Source organism: Squalius cephalus, assembly GCF_949319135.1.
Source record: "Squalius cephalus genome assembly, chromosome: 2".
NCBI classification, from domain to species: domain Eukaryota; kingdom Metazoa; phylum Chordata; class Actinopteri; order Cypriniformes; family Leuciscidae; genus Squalius; species Squalius cephalus.
Window position 1 is genome coordinate 14,067,072 of NC_137123.1, and position 22,442 is coordinate 14,089,513.

Below are 22,442 nucleotides of genomic sequence, written 5' to 3' on the forward strand. Positions count from 1 at the left end.
CATTGTGGTGATCAAAGATGAGTTTTAAGGGATACTATTATTGACTACAGGGGGACTTTAACACACACACAAAAAAAACAGTTTACCTTTAAGTTTCCTTTTATTTTACCTTATGCTTATTTTATTGCTTTTTTTATGGTTCATTTGTTAGTTGGTTTTAGATAACTATTATAAGCCTGCAACGTCTGGTTTTCACACAGGGAAATAATGCTTTGATATTTTGTACCCTTTTGCTTTTTAGCAGATTTTTTTTTTTTTCAGATTTGTTTTACAGTTAAAATCTGCCTAATAACATGTGATAACCAATTTTTGTGACGAGACACGCATGGGCTAGTGATGCATATGCAATTTCCCATGAAAACCATCCCGACAGTTTTAAAATATAAACACTTATAATATGCTTACCATAGTGAATCAGGGTAAGACAAAAGCACACCTTGGAAGAAGAATTGATGATGTATTGACTCATTTGAATTTTGTTCATTTTAACCTATAGGTTTTCTACATTTTATTTCCCTAAATGTTAACTATAACCTTGTTTTCACACAAGGAAATAATGCTTTGATGTTTTGTATGTTACCATTTTGGATTTCAACAAAAAATATATATATATTTAAGTTTTATATTTTATATATTCAAAATATTGCGGGTTAAGCCTATAATAGTTCCAGAGTGACAAAATTGTCCTTTTATTGGTTAAATGATCGGCATCGTTTTTTTCCCCAGGACAACAACAGTGGAAATGTTCAATACATGTGTTTATTTTATAAAACAGTGAACATTTAATCCACTCAATAACATCATTCATAAAGTCCCGTCCATTTTAATAAACATAAAAAAGGGACAGTTCTCTTTCTACATTGGCTAATCACAACTCACAACAGCTTGATTAGTGCCTGTCAATCACTCCACACATCTGTCCGCCTGGCCAATGGGGTGAGTCGGGGGGCGGCGCTCAGTCCGTGTGGGCGGAGTCTGTGTCGATGGCTACGGGAAGCGCAGCTGCATGAACGATCATCTCACCGATCCTGCGTCCGTGTTTTTCACCCGCGATTCCCGGAACACGGAACACCCCGCGGGGCGGCGAGCGAGCGAGGGACTGCGGGGCCGCGGAGGTGCGGCGGAGAGCCAAGCCAGGAAAGGACGCCCGAGTCCGGGTTGATGCTGGCGGCCCGTCCGCCCTTTAAACACAGATGCTTCTGCGTTCATAAGCGATCGCCGTTTATCCGTGAACACATCGGACGCGTTAACGTCCACTATTTTCACTCTCAAAGCCGATCGGCAGGCGTCAATCGCATTCACGGACCGTGAGAGCCGAGGCGCGGCAGGAGCATCATCTTCCTGCGGGTCTCCAGCGCCTGACAGGCCCGGAGACATGGGCAACACGCCGGCCGCCAAACGGGGAAACGAGATGGAAAGCGGTGGGTGTCTTTAAACCTCCCGATCATTGTGTTTAGTCATGATCGATCATGGCGATCGGTTTCATCATCAGATGCTCAGATTCCTCGGGAATATATTCGTGCATGTGTGAGGCTTCAGCAAAGAGAGAGAGAGGATGCTGATGCTGTCATGGCGATTTCAGGCTCAAACAATGTGTTGATGCTTTAATAAGCGCCTCGTTTGGGGGTTTTGTGTGTGTATGTGTATGCGGTGCCATATAACATATCAAGAATGTTTATTCAACAGAAAAGACTCTATGTGTGTGTATTTGATGGGTCCAGATGTGTAGAAGGTCTGAAGAAAACAGCAAGAGCCCCTTATATTCAGGGGACCACGAATCAAAATTTGATAACAACCGTATTAATTGACATATTTGATGGTTACGGCCCTGCTGGTTGAAATGTTTAACCCTGGGTTAAGTCTTTGATGTTTCACACGGTTCATACTAACCCTGGTTTAGCCTAGTAATTAGGTTGTCAGATTTCACACATGTAGGCTTAAACCCATCAGGGTATCATCATTAATTTGCATATTTACATTGTTAAATCGAGTTGCAATCTGTTTTAATAATGCTCTAAAATCACGCTTGCCCTTCACTGTTGACGTTTTTAATGAGTCTTTCTCTTCTGGAAATCAAATCAAAATTGTTGACAGCATCATCTTGCGTGTTTTTGTCCAATAAAATGCTTTCTGAAATGATCACATCACGTCTCGCAGCTGTGTCGTGAACCAGTGGCTACTGGCTAATGATGTTAATGAATAAATATTCGATTTGTCCCTCGATATGTCCCACCCAACCTTCCTGTTTCAGTATGAAATGTCAAAACAGGAATAAAAACTGCTCAACCGTTTCCCCCGATGCTGACGCTGGAGAGTTTCTGTGACTGTACAAAATGAATTAATATTTTCTGAGGCAGGAATTCTTCTTATGATTGGTGTGTCTGTTGCGAAACAACTCAATGTAACGCATACCTTTGCTAGTGAAAAATTGGTGCCGCTAAACCCCTGTTACAAATACAAGTGTGAAACATTGCTTAACCCAGGGTTAAAAGTGGCCTTTCACACAAAAATGAAAATTATCCAATAATTTACTCGGCCCCGAGCCATCCTAGGTGTATATGACTTTCTTCTTTCAGCCAAACACATTTAGAGCTATATTAAAATATATCCTGGCTCTTCCCAGCTTTATAATGGGAGTGAATGGTGGTACCTGAGATTTTTAAGCCCCCCCGAAAAAAGTGCATCCATCCATCCATCATAAATATGACTCGAGGGGTTAATAAAGGCATTCTGAAGTGAAGCCATGCGTTTGTGTAAGAAAAATATACATATTTATAACTTTATAAACCATAATCACTGGCTTACGTTAACGGCTGTACGCAAGTCTAGTTCCGGCAGAAGAGTGACCTCTGACCTGAAGAGTGACCTCTGACCCGGCACATGACGTATTGATGAGGATAAGGATCGAGGAAAACAAAACACTGGTCATGAATTAGAAGTCTAAAACAAGAGTATTAGAAGAGAAATGTGGGAGGAGCTAAAGTTTGTTGTTTGAACCGCGAAAGGCGTCAATTCTCACCTGAGCTTACGCCACTCCTACATTCTACGTCATGCGTCGGGTCAGAGGTCACTCTTCAGGTCAGAGGTCACTCTTCCGTCGGAACAAGACTCGCGTACAGCCGTTAACGGAAGCCAGTGATTACTGTTTATAAAGTTATAAATATGGATATTTTTCTTCGCTTCAGAGGCCTTTATTAACCCCTGGAGACGTATGGATTACTTTTATGATGGATGGATGCACTTTTATGGGCTTCAACATCTAAGGTACCATTCACTGCCATTATAAAGCTGGGAAGAGCCAGTTCAATTTTTAATAGAACTCTGTGTTCGTCTGAAAGAAGAATGTCATATACACCTAGGATGGCTTGAGGGTGAGTAAATCATCGGTTAATTTTCAGTTTTGGGCGAATTAACCCTTTAACCTGGGGTTAAAAAGACTAATAATATATCCAACTTTATCTGCATAGCAAATCTCACCCGCTGAGTGCTTGTATCGCTGCAGAATGTAAACTATATATTATCACTCAGCTCGAATCTGCTAAATGTTACTGTGAGACATGAAGATAGTATAAACATTAACGTTGTGATTTCCTAAAAGCTACTTTGAAACAGTGTGCGTTGTGAAATTCGCTAAACATTTATCTTGAGCGTATTGAGTCGTTTTACACCTGCTACAGATCCTATAAGATCATTGCAAATCAAACTGTACGGCATGGATCTAATAAACTTGTGTACGACAGGCATGTAAACTTTACGATGATGACACCTATTAAATTGTAGGCTACGATGCTAATTAGTATTACAGAATAAAACGTCATCAGCATGCGCTAGTGGTGAACAAATGGAGCAAGATGAATCGCACTTGTGGTTTTTATGTGTGCTGAAAAAAAGAGGATGAAGCGAAAGAGGTGAATATGGCTTGACCATTGTGCAAATAGGGCTTGAGGAAAGTAGTTTGAAGTTTTAGCGCCATGTCGCGTTGATCAATACATGTCGCATTTTGATTGGCTATCAAACGCTACGGTAGAAGTAGCAGCAAACACTGAAAATGATTGTAGACTATCTTTGGTCGCAAGACCGCCTTTGAACCTTTTGAACCACGATCAGGAGTCACAATCACAGAAATCTCCACGATTGGTCATCTTTCGTCTGGGACAGACCAAAATCATACAATGTGTACCGGGTATAGGCCTAACTCCCATATTAAGCCCTGCTTGAACACACAGTTTAGACAGGTCCTTCCCCGCTGGCCTGCTGTGGGCTTGTTGTGCTATTCACTTGCAATTTGTCTTTTTGCTTGCTTTATCTTTCTGTGCTGAGTTTGTGGGAAAATCTGCGGAATGGATTTTAAAACTGAAAGGTTAAAATTACACTTATTGTAAGCTGAAGTTGAATCAACTTTTTAGAACCTTTTGCATTGCTGATTTTGCCACGTTATCACGTTTAAACCTTGTCATTACACCGTGCCCTAACCAGACGCGATGCCAGCGACAAATAATTTGTACACTGCGAGATGCGTCAAAATCAATCAAAACCCATAGCCAATCAGAACAGCGTGTGGGCGGAGTCTCGCGGCAAGTGCACGGCACCAGAGAGAGTAATGACGACGGCAATCGCAAGAAAATGTTTAAGTAGTCTAATCAAATTCACAAATATTACACCATTTAAAGGGACACTATGCAAGTCTGAGTGTTTTTTCTCTACGAGCTCCCCCTAGTGTCTGGTAGTATAATGCTTTCAAACACTCTGTCGTAAAAACGAACTGTTGTCCCTCCCCCCTCGCCACGAGCAACCCAGCTGATCAGCTGTCAACCTAGCTGAGCAGAGGAACCGGCTATTTCAAAACCAGTTATGTCTACCGAGGCAAGTAAAGCAATACTTTCTTTTCAACTGATGGCGATTTTTTTATTTATTGTGTTGTCATGCATACTAGTATTTTTACCGGGAACGAACGATATGAACGAGGCGAACTACTGCTTTCGTGTTTGTTTGTTTGTTTTTTTGTTTTTTTGGGAGAATGGGCATGAGCATAAAAAAAAAATATATATCGGAGGCTAATATTTGTCTAAAGTTATATTAGCAAGGTCTATAAGTTCATCTGGTAGAATGATGGTTTACCTTTGCTTGTCTAAGAAAACATCAGAACGTTTTTTCTAGCTCGATCATGATATGTGCAACATTTTGCGCGTCTGATATTGCCTACTATCAGACGCGTTGACTTAGTGACATAAAATAAAAGTGTAAGTTACACAAATAAAACCGACAGAGGAACGGCCAAACAACTACAGAAATCAAACGTGTTTGCTATGACAATGCTAACATCAAAGTTATAGTATCTAGCGTACTAGTAAGCCCCTAACAGACAGCGATCATAATAAAAACCTTTACAGACAATAGCAAACATCCTGAGGTCACAATTACTTGAAATTTAAATATTAAACACAGTTTATTCCAAAGATACTTAACTTACAAGTGCAACAGCAGGATCAGCATCCGTTTTGCAGGCTTCTGTTTCTCTCAGTTCTCACCATTCTGAAAAAGCCGGTCCGATATATTTACTCGAGTCTGACTTCTTGCTCGGTCAGTCTCCCGTTTCCTCTTTCGTTGGTCCTCCGACAAAGATTTCCTAGCTTTCTGCTTCTTTTTTACAGGCTCAGCCTCAGCCATAACTCAATCTATCGTTGCCCTTTGCTTATAGCTAGCCCGCCGGTGCTTGAATAGGGGCGTGTACGTGTGCAGTGCCGTCAAGCAATTCGTTACATCGCGAGACCTGATATCACGCGATACTTCCTGACACCGACCCGCGTCCCAAAGTTGCAAGTGAGTTTTTTCCGCTCTCGGGCACCAGGGGGGTGCGAAACCACCACCATTCAACCCGAAATAAGTAATATAACCATTCCACTGACTCCGAAGCTGTTCAGTTAAGGTTAAAAAGTTACCTAGAGCACCTTTAAACATTATTAAAAATACATAAGCTGAGTTTCTAAAAAAAATCTTACAAATAATAGGCCTACACTTGTTTGTTCACATTTGAACGTTCTTGTTTCCATTAGTTGAATTTCAAGATCTGAGGTGAATTATCCATTGTTGCTTTTACAGCTAAGTTACAAAGCTGGAGCACTAAATGATATTCAAAGTCACATTACACGCTTTTAACATTAATTAAAGCACATAAACAGTACCTGAGATGATCATTTCCACACTTTGTGTTTGTTCCAGCGCGACGTCGCAGAAAAATAGAAACCGTTTCTAAAATATAATCGTCGCGTGTCGCCGTCGCGGCTGGATAGGACAAAAACTGATTAACATGAAAAATATACCTTTTATCGCGCGTCGCGTCGCGTGTAGTTAGGGCACGGCGTTATCCTTAACCATCTTGTTCAAATTCAATACATCCGGCTTTTTTGGCTATAGTATATTTTAGCGAGAACGTGGAGGAAAAAACGCCTCAGTTTTATTCAAAGGTCCAAACTGAGGAAAACTACGCAATCTGGTGCAGTTCCTGATATTTATATGGCCAAAAAGTACAATGAAATTCTGATGAAACACATTTTAATGTCAATGCAATTTCCAACAACTACTAAAAAAATGCATATAAATATTAGTTGTCGCTGAATCTCCCAATAATATTAAATAGTAAGATTAATATTTTAAATGCTTAGTTTTATGATCAAAGCTCAGTAGTTTTTATTGTGGAGGCAAAATAATGCAATACAATGATGATGATTTAGATAAACCTTCTTCAAAAGCCTGATGATCATATTTGATGGCTCACATTTTGATGAATGGATAATCAAGTACATCTATCAGTTGCTTCAGTCCAGTAATTGTTCATCTTGTAATATTACCACTAACAATATAAAAGTTATTCTTACATTTATTTTATACAAATCACAGCAAACCTTGTATCACAACCTTTTAAAATGATACTTTTACCAGCTAAAAAAGTATAAACTGTCAATCTGACGACAGAAGGCATGTAGTAGATTGTGTGCAACAGGTTTTGATAATTTAGTGGCCTTAGAAACCAAATATGATGTTGTTTCTTGTAATGTTGAGTGTGTTTTCTGTCTCTTCCCACAGTCAAAGAGTTTCTGGCCTTCGCCAAAGAAGATTTCCTCAGGAAATGGGAGAATCCTGCACAGGTAAGAGGATATAAAGGGAAAACCAGACTGCAGCTTTCAATACGCAAGCGTTTCCAGTGGGAATAGTTCTCAGAGCTGGTTTATTGTATTATGTTAAACGAGTGTCACCTGGTCATTTAAACAACAGCTGAACAAACCCAGAAGATCACTGACTCCTTTGAGAAACCACACAAAACACTCTCGAAACTAGTGATGAGAGCTTCAGATCGATTAAAACAGCAATGATTGACTGTTTCTGGTGACGCCTGCCGGTCAGAACTGTGTAAATGCAGGGAAAACTTAAAAAAATACATAAAAACATTTTACAAACCAACTGCAAATGTTTTATTGAAAGATAATGCACTTAACAAATCATCTAATACCATTTAAATATGAAGTGTCTGTATAATAGATGCTATTTTATCCATTTGTAGCGCTGAACCATTGAAACTTCAAAACATTTTGAAACAGTTATAAAGCCCCGTTTACTGAAATCACGTGACTTTGAGAGTTTGATACGTGCTCCAATTCGATAATCCTAAACAAATGTTTCACAAAGGTTTCGAAGCTTCACAAAGTACTTTTTTCGAAAGCACCCATCACTACTAGAAACCAGTATCGTTAATAAACAGCCAATGATCAGTGCCGATTATATCCTGTCAGTCAAAAGGGGGTGGAGAAACTGTTAGATTTACTGCTGTGTGTGAAGAAAATGTCTCTTGTGTGAAATAACTTTGAATAATTCGGCAGTCTGCTGTGAGTGATTCTTTAATAAAACTCACAATGCTACGTTATGCTTAAATTTTAGATATCGTACAGCAAAAGAAGGCCCGCATAAACACAAGTGGATCAAATACATAGAAGCTCACACGCAAACACACACACAGCCCGGAAACGGCTTCTCTAATAAGAACAAATGTAGGGCGGGGCTTGTGGAATTGATTGGATGGTTGCGGTTTGCTATTGGTGGATCTGATGTGATTGACAGGTTATTGCCCCGCCCTCGTCATCAGAGAAGAGAAGGAGGGGAATTTACTTAAGTTTTAAGTTTACACATTAATTAAAAGAAAATTGTGTGCACAGATAGATCATTTATAATAAATACTGCAAAATTCAATAAAAATATGAATGGTCAATTTTGATTTTCAGAATTCAGTTAATGTGAGTTAAGCGTGTAAATGTGTTTTCTGTTTATAACTGAGACCAGTTATTCTGAAACGTATGGAAGCTTGTTTCCGTCACAGAATAAAACATTTAAAAATATAATTGCGACTTAATATTAGAGATAATTGAGTTTATATACCACAATTCTGACATCTTTTCTCAGAATTGTGAGATATAAACTCGCAATTGCGAGTTATTAAGTCCAATTTTAAGGAAAAAAAAAGACTTTTTTCCTCAGAATTGTGAGTTTATATCACAATTCTGACTTTATATCTCCAAATTGTGTGTTATAAAGTCAGAATTGCGAGATATAAACTCACAATTGTGAGATAAAAAGTTGCAATTATCTTTTAAAATGTTTTATTCTTTATAACACAGAACTGCCACTTTATATCATGCAAATTTGACTTTATAACTCACAATTGTGAGTTTTTATCTCACAATTATGACCTTTTTTCTCGCAACTGCGACTTTATATCACTTTGTATAGATGTAAACTCGCAATTGAGAGAAAACAGTCTGAATTGTGAGATAAAAAAAGTCGCAATTACCTTTTTAATTTGAAACAAGGTCTAAAAACTGTCTGTATGAGCAGATTTTGTTCTGATTAATCGGATAATTGGCTCAGTAATTCAGTATCGGTGAACAACTGCACATAAACATGCTAAAAACAGCGTGGCCTGTCCCGCAGAACACGGCGTGCCTGGAGGACTTCGAGCGCTTGAAGACTCTGGGCACTGGCTCGTTCGGGCGCGTGATGCTGGTCAGACACCGAGAGACCGGCCAGCACTACGCCATGAAGATCCTCAACAAACAGAAGGTGAGGGGGGCTGACACTCAAACTGGTGTTACGCCGAGTTCACACTGCACGGTTTTCACAGTAGCCGGGTCACTGTTCTATTCACACTGCACGACTATCTGGCGTAACATTCAGTCTCTGCTGTGTCCACACTGTAAGATGGATCGGCGACAGGTCTCACACTGCATGACTTTACATGACTACGACTGGGGCTGCGTTCCAGTCCACTTTTAGACACGCACTTGCGAACTTCCCTAAGCACTTCCCCTCGGGGGAATCCCTGCCGCCATTTTGAAGTGTGTTCCACTGTGAAGTGGACGAGGGAAGTTTATATGGACAGACCCTCGCTCCCTCGATTTTGACCTACTTCATATGTACACTTCAGGCATGCAACACGATTGTGACGTCAACGCATATTGCGTTTAATTTGTACATTTTTATAATTTATAAAAATATTTTTTAAAGGATTGTGTGTTCTGCAAAGAGAGTTTGGGGAAAATAAATAGTTTTGCAATGTTCTGCTGGTCAAGCAAATGTTTGTGCTCTGTTTCCGTTTGATATAATTGTAAATATATCTATTAAAATACTGATATTCTGGTCTATAACTCCTCCCCGAATATCCCGCTGTCCAGTATCTTGCTCTCTCATTGGCTGTCGGTCATCGCCGATGTCGTTTTCAGTCAGAACACATTCACACAGCAGGATTTTGAGTCTCCGACAGGTCCAGATGTTTAGCATGCCAAATATCTCACGTGTGTCTGCGATTCTCTCAGATCTCGTCTTTGATCATTCACACTGTGTGATTGTCACTCATGTGAACGAGCACTGATTTGCCTGTGATTTCGGGCATTCATCGGCGATCTCCCAAAACCTGTCGGCGAGTGAAAATCGGGCCTAAAATGGTTCAGTGTGAACTCGGCATTAGACGTGATGGATGCGTTCAGTAACACTGCTTGTCTTCAGGTGGTGAAGCTGAAGCAGATCGAACACACACTAAACGAGAAGAGGATCCTGCAGGCCGTCAGCTTCCCCTTCCTAGTGCGCCTGGAGTACTCCTTCAAGGTGAGGAACGTTCAGGACAACAGTAACTGGATGATGGCTCATGTAATGGACGTGTGTGTGTGTTTGTTGCAGGACAACACCAATCTCTACATGGTGATGCAGTACGTTCAGGGAGGGGAGATGTTTTCGCACCTGCGCAGAATCGGCAGATTCAGGTGAATATCTGTACATTTATGTACATTTATATACTCTGTGTATTTCTATGGCATCGCTGTCGAAGAGTAATTAGCTGGTGAAGTGGATTTACTTATTGTAGAGTTAGCGAAAGACATCATGAGTGTTGTAATGTAACAAATAGTAGATTTTAAAACGAGCCGTTCATTCATAAATCTGTAAGATCTCACCTTCATGCTGTGGAAATACAAACCGGGAGACGCTGAAAAGGGGCGGGGCTACAGAGGGACTATGCCTTAAAGGGACAGTTCACCCAAAAAATGAAAATTCTGTCATCATTTACTCACCCTCATGTTGTAACAAACCTGTTTGAGTTTCTGTCTTCTGCTGAACACAAAAGATATTTTGAAGAACACAGGTAATAGTAGGAATAAAAAATACTATGGGTGCTGTCAATTGGCTACGCATATTCTTCAAAATATCGTCTTTTGGGTGAACTATCCCTTTGAGGTCCCCCTGTAGTCAATAATTTTATCCCTTAAAGCTCATCTTTGATCACCAAAATTACTTATTTTAATGTTTTTGTCCTTAAAATGTCTTTATGCCTTAAACTATCTTGATTTAACTCGACACCCTTGCCTCATTTAGTATGCGTGGTTCTATGAATATGCAAATGAGCCCCGCCTCCACTCACTCACTCAGCTCAGAGATCCACTCGTTGACGATCACACGTTGATCTGATTGGTTACAAGATAGTTTGTGACGTCAGAAACACCAGCGATTTCAAAGTGTGTTTTTGAGACTGTCTTTGTTCACTGCAGTTTTAAGGAGAAAAAACTCCACATAGACATATAAACAACATTAAAAGCGTATTCTTTAAATAAAAAAAGTATTTGCTTAGGATTTATGTTTACTATTATCATCACTTTAAATATCTCCTCTAATTCAAAAGATTTAAAAACAACAACATTTTTAAATACATTATTTAAAAATACATTTATTATCTAGTATATTCTTCTACTTGTTTTTTTTATGTTCTCAAATTTGTATTTTTGTTGAAATGTAAGTTTTGCAAATAAAAACACACTCACACTCACACACACACACACACACACACACACACACACACACACACACACACACACACACACACACACACACACATTCTCCATTCTGACTACAAGTCATTAAAAACACGAAAAACACATCTATGACTTGGTGTTTTTCTGTCACTATCTGGTTCAACTCATTCTTAAAAATCACAGTTGTCGGGCTTTAAGCAGAAGCCTTCAAATCAAACTGTTTTAAGGTTGATGAGAAATGTGTGTGAACCTCTGACTCGTGGTTTACATGTGCAATTACAAAAGACCAAATGCTTAGAAGGAAAACAGGTCGTATTTATATTTCTTTTGACTCAGATTGAATGGCATGTGTATAAATGACCAAAGAAAGAAATTTGAGATTACATTTTGCATCTGTTTTTGGCCTCTTTAAAATGTGATTCCAAGTCCTAAATTTGATCCTCTGACCTACATCTAAAAAAATCTTCTTTATGGGTATTTATGGTTCCGTGAAGAAACTTCCATTGAACAAAAGGTTCTTTTCAGTAAGAAAATGATTCTTTAGATTTTTAGAATGTTCTTCACATTAAGAAGAAATGGTTCTTTTAAAGAACTCTTCACTGAAAGGTTCTATGAGGAACTGAAAATGGTTCTTCTATGACATTTTATTAAAACAATTAAAAAATTGTATTTAATCCACATAAAAGTTGACATAAAACTGATCCGACATTTGATCAGCACTAGGCACATAACAGTCGCCCCATCAGTCTGCATATTTGTGCTTGATTTCTTTGGCTTCGGCTCGTGTTCGTCTAGCTAAATATAGAGGATAAAACAACTTTGGGTTTAAAGAACCAGACCATGACTTCCAGTGAAATCCGAGGATTTTTTGTGCTAATGTGAGACTGTGACATGCGTAATATTTATTTGTTTTTTTGCAGTGACATTGTGTCCTAATGCAGTAAATCACTGATGCATCGAGGTTCAGTCCATCTGTTTTATTCTTGCTGATGCCTTTATGTAACGGTGTGTTTTCTCCTTGTCTTTTGCTCTCTCTCTCTGTACTCTCTCTCTTTCTGCAGTGAACCCCATGCACGCTTTTATGCTTCACAAATAGTTTTGACCTTTGAATATCTGCACGCCCTTGACCTGATCTACAGAGACCTTAAACCAGAGAACCTCCTCATCGATCAGCAGGGATACATCCAGGTAAAACATATGTAAAAGAGTTCACATTCAACAGACACTAATATTTATTAGGAAATGAACAGTCTGGAATAGAACTAAGACTCCTTTCATTTGCCAGTATGACTGACATTTTAGGTGTTTTCACAATTTTGTTGCTCAGTTTTTCTGCTCATTTGAATATTTTTTGAGGTTGTTCATGTGATGTTTGAACTTCTGAATCATTACTGTTCTCCAGCATTTGTGATCTACTTTACATTAATATGCATCAATAAGTATTTTAAACAAATATTTTTGCACACCCTTTTCTGTAAAGTTTAACCATTATGCATAAATGTTCCGCCAATCATTATTACATGTTCGGGTCTTTAGCGACCCGGATCTATATCTACAGTCAAAAGTTATTCAGACACCAGATATCATTTTTGATATTTTTTTGTACTAGTGTGTGCAGGACACTATTAGTTAATTTATGTAAGAGGAGAGCAAAATAAAGTAAACTGTGACATTATACCCAAATATTCTTCATACCAGTAAAAATGTATACAAATTTGGGACCAACAATTATTCCGACACTTTGAGCTGATCATGTTTTGCTGAAGTTTTTTTCTTTAATTGTAATGCGACAGTTTCACACACAGACTGAACTAAATGAAGCATCGCTTGGTGATTGGTTGAGCTAAACTGGTGTTATATAATTGTGTAGTTAAATTTATCAGCTGACAGATATTCAACATAATTCATTTATGAGACAGTCTGACAGAAGGACGGACAAAACCAGAGAAATATCCACTGATTTAATAACTCATATTTTATTTCCATTTTCTAAATGATAGCGAATAAACTGTGATAATGTGAGAAATGTTGAAGGTGTCTGAATAAATGTTGGTTTGACTGTATGTATACACTCTTGATATTTTAATAACAATTACAGAAGAATAAAATAAAGCATATTTCGTGATGTTTTGGAACTTTGAAGGGTTAAATTTGAGCAGATGTTTTATATCATCATCATCATCATCACTGTCCTCATCAGAGCTCATTCCCCAGTATATTCAGCATCTGGCTCATATTCGCCATCGCAAACACGTTCTCAATGTCTTCAAATCAATATTTTGATCACTCATGCCATAATTGTGTATCAGATATTGTCACTTTGAGGAATAAAGGTAAATTGCTCTTACTGAGTCATCAGAGACTCAATTGTTGCACAGAAAAAAATATACTTACACTATTACATACCGTGGGTTGTTAGCGACCCTATACACTTAAAAAATAATAATATTAGAAAACAGACATTCTATTAAAAAAATGTCTTGTTACATTGTTTATAATGAATTGATTGATAAATACTAAGCAAAAAAATAAAATAATAATAATAATTTATCCATTTGAATATCTTGTTAAAATATGTTATTATTAACTCGTAGGGGCAACAATTTAGCTTCCAACTCTCTCCCATGCCACTCTAAGTAGATATAAGATGGACTGTCATTGGACAGTAAAAACGACCATAGGCTATACGGTCATTAAAGCGGTCATGTTTGCACTTAGGTTTTATTACGCATTTAGGAGAGTATTGCAAGAAGCTGCTTACATTAACCTTACTTTCGAAAAAAATAAGTACAATCATGATTTTTCATGAAAAAATGACCGTTCATAATCAGTAAAAAATAAAAATCTTCTAACAAGAATAAAACATATGAACAATTAAATTATTATTTTTTTATTAATTATTTGTAACTATCTTGAAAGTCTCCAAGCAGCGTTTCACGCTCAGCTGTGACTGCGGAATGAATACATTACCAAAATGTGATTACAGAATACAGTGCTATGCATAAGTTTAGACACCCATGCTAAAGTTGACTAAAAAGAGGAATAAAAAATCATCTTTTGGAAACTGAACTTAATGCCTTAATTAAAAAATTTAGGAAAAATCCAACCTTTAAGGACACCAATTTTCTTTGTGAATGAATAATGTATCGTAAATAAATAAATGTTCTTCCTTAAAATACATGAGTACACCCCTATGTTAAATTCCCATAGAGGCAGGCAGATTTTTATTTTTAAGTATTTTTTTTAATTTTTTTTTTAGGATACTATGCATCCTGATAAAGTTCCCTTGGCCTTTGGAATTAAAATAGCCCCACATCATCACATAGCCTTCACTATACCTAGAGATTGGCATGGGGTACTTTCCATAAGATCATCTCTCAATGCAAATCAAACCAGCTATTAGGCTAACTGAAATAAAACCATGCCAATCTCTAGGTATGGTGAAGGCTATGTGATGATGTGGGGCTATTTTAATTCCAAAGGCCAAGGGAACTTTATCAGGATGCATAGTATCCTAAAAAAATAAAATTACTTAAAAATAAAAATCTGCCTGCCTCTATGGGAATTTAACATAGGGGTGTCCAGACTTATGCACCCTGTATTTTAAGGAAGAACATTTATTTATTTATGATACATTATTCATTCACAAAGAAAATTGGTGTCCTTAAAGGTTGGATTTTTCCTAATTTTTTTAATTAAGGCATTAAGTTCAGTTTCCAAAAGATGATTTTTTATTCCTCTTTTTAGTCAACTTTAGTATAGGTGTCTAAACTTATGCATAGCACTGTATATTTAAATTATCCATCAAATTGTCATTTTCTCCATATAGTCTTGCAAATTAACAATAATGCCTGACCAGTAAATTACTTGGTGAACAAAGAAAACATTTTGGCATTAGGCATTGGCATTAGTTAATCTACGTGATATTCATATTTAATTATGATGTAATATTTAGTTCGAATCTGAAATTAATATGAAACACTTTGGACTCCCTGTCTTAAATTTCTTAATTAGCATGACTGACCTAATAAGTAATATTTATCATTACTTTAAAAAGCAAATGTCAACATTTGTGACTTACTTTACATCAGTATGTATTTTAAAGTAAGTATTTTTCACTCCTTTCTCTGTTATACTTAATATATTGGCCTTTGGAAAATATTTTATGATCCATGTCAAGGGTAAATCAAGCACAGATTATGAGATGAACAAACATTTCAAAATCAATGTGATTTTGCTGAAACCCAAAAAGTGTGAGAAAAAGGAGTCAGGTTTGGGTGTAAATAAAGTGTGTGTGAGTGAGCAGTATATGAGCAGTATGTGAGCTGTGTGGATGAGAGAGAGAGAGAGAGAGAGAGAGAGAGAGAGAGAGAGAGAGAGAGAGAGAGAGAGAGAGAGAGAGAGAGAGAGAGAGAGAGAGAGAGAGAGAGAGAGAGAGAGAGAGAGAGAGAGAGAGAGAGAGAGAGAGAGAGAGAGAGAGAGAGAGTGTGTGTGTGTGTGTGAGCAGTCTGGATGTGCTCTAAATCACACACAGCTCATGATCTCACCATTACTGCCTCCTTGTGGCTAATATAAGAGTGACATCAAAGAAATGTTTCATAAATCACAGCGTCATCATAAATCGTCATGTGTGTGTGACTGTGTTCAGGTGACAGACTTTGGCTTCGCGAAGCGGGTGAAGGGCCGCACGTGGACGCTGTGTGGGACCCCGGAGTATCTGGCCCCGGAGATCATCCTCAGCAAGGTGAGCATCTCGAGCATCAAATCATCATATTAGAGTGATTTCTGAAGGATCATGTGACACTGAAGACTGGAGTAATGATGCTGGAAATTCAGCTTTGATCACAGGAATAAATTACATTTTAACATGTAGAAAACAGTTCAATTGTTATAATATTTCACAATATTATTGTTTTTACTGTATTTTTGATGAAATAAATGCAGAAGTGATTTTTTTCTGGTAGTTTTGACCGGTAGTGTCTATGAATTGTTTGCTAATCATTTGACCTGTTTCAGTTTGAATAACTTGCATCTCATCTCTCATCCCTTCTCTACTAGTTTAAATCATCTTCCCATGAATGCACGCAGTTGTCGCTCCACTTTACAGTGTTTCCTCTCCTCTTGAACTGCTCCTGATGTGTGTGTCTGGCAGGGTTATAATAAGGCGGTGGACTGGTGGGCTCTGGGTGTGTTGATGTACGAGATGGCTGCTGGTTATCCTCCTTTTTTCGCCGATCAACCCATTCAGATCTACGAAAAGATTGTCTCAGGAAAGGTAATTTTGCCGAGGCTTAACAAAACAACAGCCTATCGATTTCAAAACGAATCCGACAATATCTGAGATTCTTGTCCTTCAACCTGAACCACTTTCCTTGTGATTGTTTAGTTTTGCTTGTTTCTTTCCACAGGTACGATTCCCGTCGCACTTCAGTTCGGACCTGAAGGACCTGTTGAGAAACCTGCTACAGGTGGACCTCACCAAACGCTTCGGAAACCTTAAAAACGGAGTGAATGACATTAAAGGACACAAGTGGTTCTCCACTACTGACTGGATAGCCATTTACCAGCGGAGGGTGAGAAACACACACAGTCCCTTCATCACTGACCGTGATCTGATGTAGACAGTGTTTTGACCTGTAAAGCCCCGTTCACACCGCTCTAGTCTCTGTACTGCGAGTCGCTTGTGGGCGTTCGTAGTGCTGTCGCTCTAATGTGATTGGTAGACTGCACACCTGGCCATATCTATAGAAAATACAATCACAAGTGATATATACAACTAAGATATCATTCTAATTTGACTAGGAATTAGGCTTAAAACAATTAAAAAGTAACATTATGCTGTTGGAGAGTGTTGTTATATTAGCAGTGTTCAGTGCATTAAATCATTAACTAGATTAACGATCGATCAATCAACAGTCATACTGTCATAAATTACTAAAACATCATTCGAATTTGACAAATAATACATTTTCTTGTCCCTAATATTCAACATAATGCAGGGGAAACAGTAAAATGAACTGCAGCAGTGCTAAAATTGGATCATAAAATTACAACACACAAACTATCAATGTATGAATCAAAATCACTGTCGTAAGTTTCTTTTCCAGGCATCATTTTATTATATCCATGTGTGTGGTTACAGTCAAATCATATAAAACAGTGAAATCGCTGTCTTGCCTGCAGTCGAGACGGTGACGCAATCTCCACTGACGGTCTTCATTCCGATTGGTTGTCGCTTGCGAAATTCACTTCTCATTTGCATAAAGTCGAAATTTCTGAACTTTTATCGCGTGTCTCGCGTCGCTTGACACGCCCACATTCTGTCGCCAACGGCCACTGTCGCTCGTGTCGCCGGTATGAACGGGGCTTAAAGCTGCGTCACACTACACACTATTTATGAATGACATTCACTGATGTTATTCCATGTTGTAGAGCAGACAATAGCCGCGTTTCCATTACAGATTTGCGCAACTATTCACCTAAAAAACTATTGCGAAATTATGGCATTTCCATTAACCGATGTTATGCGACCGAAACGTAATTTTTTCCTCTCGCGATGATCATTCCAAACATCATGGAAACAGATATTAGTAGGTTTACATATATCCCAGCCACCGCACTGGCCATTATTTTTAATGGAAGGAGACGTAGGAGTGTTTTCCAAGAATTAATGGCTAGAAAAGACCCTTATACTTGAGAGCGGCTCATATGAGGTGTTTCTGGGCGTTTCTCCCTCAAATCTGCTTCAAGCTCTTGATAAACTGTGGCATTTCTTTGTTGTTCAGAATCTAGTATTCCCGTAATTCCTTTGCATTTTATGAGTTTAATGAAGAACTCTGTCTCGTCTTCTGTCCGAACATACTTTCTTATTTAAAGAATGATCAACTTTTACATACGCCAGGTGACCTGTAAATACACAAAAACTTGAATTGCCTGAAAAACCACCTCATGTGAGCGTAAAAACTTTTTTGCGATATATGGGAGTTTTTGCGAAATTGACGTGTTTCCTTTTGGCGTATTTTCAAATCCCAATTTCAATTTGAAGGGTAAATGAAAACGCGGCTAATGAATCAGTCTTTGTGATGCTGAAACAAACATTTTGAAGAGAAAAGACTAAATGGAATCAGTACATACAATTCTTAAAGGGGCGGTTGATTATGATTACTCTTTTCTAACTTTAGTTAGTGTGTAATGTTGCTGTTTGAGCATAAACAACATCTGCAAAGTTACGATGCTCAAAGTTCAAAGTAAAGGGAGATATTTGCTTTTAAAGAAATCATTTTTTAAGGACGACAACAAACGGCTGGTAGGGACTTCGACATTCCTAAAATTTACATAAACCCCGCCCCCTGGACACGATTTATAGATTATCAAGACAGAATATGCTAATCAATGACTAGAAGATAACTACACATAAGCTACGCACTTCTTCTTGAGTCTCTCCATCATTGTCTGAATCCGGTTTGAACATAAAAGGCTAAAAGGTTTCAGTGCATGTCTGTGTGAGGTAAAAGGACACAAACTCTTGAAGCTCCGCCTTCTGTGCTGGGAGCAGCAGCTCATTTGCATTTAAAGGGACAGATACAAAAGTTGTTTTTTGCTCACCCTCAAAAAGAGACAACTTTAACATGCTACAGTACCAGTCAAAAGTTTGGAAACATTACTATTTTTAATGTTTTTGAAAGAAGTCTCTTATGCTCATCAAGCCTGCAGTTAAAAAAAAAAATAAAAAAAAATAAACAGTAATATTATGAAATATTATTACAATTTAAAATAATGGTTCTCTTTTTTAATATACTTTCAAATGTAATTTATTTTTGTGATGCAAAGCTGAATTTTTATCAGCAAGTACTCCAGTCTTTGGTGTCTTATGATCCTTCAGAAATCATTCTAATATGCTGATTTATGATCAATGTTGGAAACAGTTGTGCTGCTTAATATTTTTTTTATAACCTGATATACTTTTTTCAGGATTATTTGATGAATAAAAAGTTAAAAAGAACTGTATTTATTTAGAATAGAAATCTTTTGTAACAATATACACTACCGTTCAAAAGTTTGGGAACAATAACTATTTTTTTTTAAAGAAATTAGTACTTTAATTCAACAAGGATGCGTTAAATTGATAAAAGGTGATGGTAACGATTTATATTGTTAGAAATGTTTTTATTTTGAATAAATGCTGTTTTTATGAATAAATGCTGTTAACGTTTTACTCATCAATGAATCCTGAAAAAAAGTATTCCAAAAAAATATATTAAACAGCACAACTGTTTCCATCATTGATAATAACTGAGTATCAAATCATCATATTAGAATGATTTCTGAAGGATCATAAGACACCAAAGACTGGAGTACTTGCTGATGAAAATTCAGCTTTGCATCACAAAAATAAATTACATTTTAAAGTATATTAAAAAAAGAGAACCATTATTTTAAATTGTAATAATATTTCATAATATTACTGTTTTTTTTTTTTTTTTTTTTTTTTTTTTAACTGCAGGCTTGATGAGCATAAGAGACTTCTTTCAAAAACATTAAAAATAGTAATGTTTCCAAACTTTTGACTGGTACTGTATATACAAATATCTGTGGAGTATTTCGAGCTAAAACTTCACATACACACTCTGGAGACATCAAAGACATATTTTACATCTTGTGAAAAGGGCATTATACCACCCCTTTAATATTAAATGTAAAAGTGAAACAGTGAGTGCTCTTTGCCATGGCGGCTTTTTATGAAATTTGTATGACGGTTTTAGGGTCACGGTTTCGGTACAGTTCGGTATGTGCTATGTTCAGCAGAAAATTGACTGCTGACATATAAATATAAAGAAAGTAAGACCAAATAATCAAACTACACAGCACAAATAAATACAATAGAGCAAATATACAAATGCTTTTTAGTTTTTTCAGGTAGGTCTAACATTAGTTTTCAGGTACATAAACTGAATAAAGTAATCAAATGTAAAATAACATTGCATATTTGACTATAAATAAAGATGAAAGATGAATCCTTATTAAAGTTACAAAAGCTCTTCAGTCTAGAGCAGTGAGTAAATTCCTTGTCTTTTGTTGTTTGATTAACATTAAAAACACAACAGCAGGAATATTAGGCTGCTGTCACTTTAAGACTGAATGCAGTGATACTGTTACACATGTGTTGTCTTTCTCGACTGTTTTTATTCACGTAAGAAATAACCAAAAACACATTTACGTAGAATAAATCCATTCAAGTTATTTGTTCTGAATTATCTAGTAATGAAACAAGTGAAGTATTTATGCGCGAGTCATTGAATCATTCACTCAACCCAATTTACTTTTTAAATAATACATTCAGATTAATTAGTAATTACACCTTTTAAATAGACTGCAGCAATTAACATTTTGTCAGAACCTCTTGTAAATTATATTTAGTTTAGTTGTCCGTTCAGAATCGTAATCTCTGTTCGAAACAAAAAAATCGGCGTGCAGCTCAAATCCACATATGTTTTAAATACTTTTTACACTTTTCTCTGTTGATCGATATGTAATTTGAAAAATAATATATGATCCATGTCAAAAGTAAATCAAGCACAAATTATGACAAATGCTGTTAGATGAACAGAAACATATCAAATATTCAGTGTGATTTTGCTGTTACACAAAAACAAAGGGGAGTGTAAAACATGAGCGAAGAAATACTTTATATTGGTATTGGCGATGATTTCATGCTCAAATATAAATATCAAGCGTGAAATTTTTAAGATCAGGTAAATGTCTCTCTCTCCATGTGTGTTTTGGCAGGTGGAGGCCCCATTTGTGCCTAAATGCAGAGGTCCCGGGGACACCAGCAACTTCGATGACTACGAGGAAGAGGAGATCCGTGTGTCGTTCACGGAGAAGTGCGCAAAAGAATTTGCCGAATTCTAGAGGAAGAAACTATAGAAATCAGAGCGAGGGATATAGGTGGAGAGAAAGAGAGAGAAGGAGAAAAAGTGCATGAATCTTAAAAACCGATCCTTCCTCCTGTAAAACAGCAGAGAAACCAGCGGAAGAGTCCAGAGAAGACCTCCAGGGATAAACAGTGAGGCCTTTATCATCTCCTCTATTTTAATCATGTTTGCAATTTTCTCTCTTTTTTTTTTTTTTAAATCTCTGTTCATGTGATATTAATCATGATGGATTTGATGGGGTGTAATTGTTGGCCTGTGGACTGGGATTGTTGTTGCCGCACAAAAACAGACTGGATTAGTTAAGTCTCTAATCTTGAACAGTTACCACTAAGGTGCAAGTTCTCCACTAGGTCACCATAACAACCATACAGAAAAATAGAAAAAAAAAAGAACGATAAAAATATGTATTCCTGTGTAATAACCGAAATATTTTTGGTCCTGTATACTGTCATGTGTTTCTTTATTCTTAAAATGCACTGAAAGGGACGACGAAGTGAAAATGGCATAGAAAAGAAGCCATGATTTCATAATATGAGCACCTCTTTTCTTTTTCTTCTTTCAGCTGTAGGTCCACTGCGCTCTGTAAAATATTCACTGATGAACTTTGAACTTTCACCTATGAAATGTGCCATGAAATCCTACAAGTGTCAATATTTTGGCTCATCAGTCGTTTCATTGATTCTAGCTGACAGATAGCAGTCGACAGCGGACCGCGTCAAGCCTTCGTGCAGAGGAGGGGATGAATGTTTTTGTTTCGTTTGTTTAGTATTGTTAATACTATAATTGTTACGGTTCTCATTGGGTTATACATTTCTAATACCTGACGAAATCGCACACACACTGTGCGTGATTGACACGGTGAAGTCTTGCGGTCGACCAATGAGCCGCCGCATTGCTCTCTCCGTTTTCGCCATTTCTTCCCCCCTTCATTCTTCCATTTCTGCATTTTTAAATAGGCAAAGTCTTCTCTCTGAATGGGTGCAGAGCATCTGGCTCCTTTTTGGGTGAGAATTTCTTACACGCAACTCTCTAGGCTACAAATATCTCCTCTAAGCTGGAGGTGAACTCAGTGGATACCAGTGCTTACTCCTGAGGACATGGTTCAAGTTAATTGTGATATTTTGCACCACAAGAATCATTCCAATAAAGTATTACTATAAAT

At 37.4% G+C, this 22,442-nt stretch overlaps 1 protein-coding gene across 2 annotated transcripts; it reads left to right on the forward strand.

Annotated features, from left to right (window-relative positions):
- Positions 1 to 866: 866 nt before the first annotated feature.
- On the forward strand, positions 867 to 22,442 carry prkacab (protein kinase, cAMP-dependent, catalytic, alpha-b). 2 transcript variants are annotated; one of them, XR_013820009.1, is made up of 11 exons: positions 867 to 1,421; positions 7,084 to 7,145; positions 8,980 to 9,108; positions 10,051 to 10,149; positions 10,222 to 10,304; positions 12,407 to 12,533; positions 15,994 to 16,089; positions 16,498 to 16,620; positions 16,754 to 16,918; positions 21,132 to 21,411; positions 21,843 to 22,442. XR_013820009.1 is itself a non-coding variant. In XM_079861226.1 (10 exons), exons 1-10 carry the CDS (start codon positions 1,376 to 1,378, stop codon positions 21,255 to 21,257), a joined length of 1,056 nt encoding a protein of 351 aa, XP_079717352.1. In that variant the 5' UTR covers positions 867 to 1,375; the 3' UTR covers positions 21,258 to 21,681. The 2 variants fall into 2 exon arrangements, 1 of the variants encoding a protein (XP_079717352.1); XM_079861226.1 differs by lacking the exon at positions 21,843 to 22,442 and having other exon boundaries at positions 21,132 to 21,681.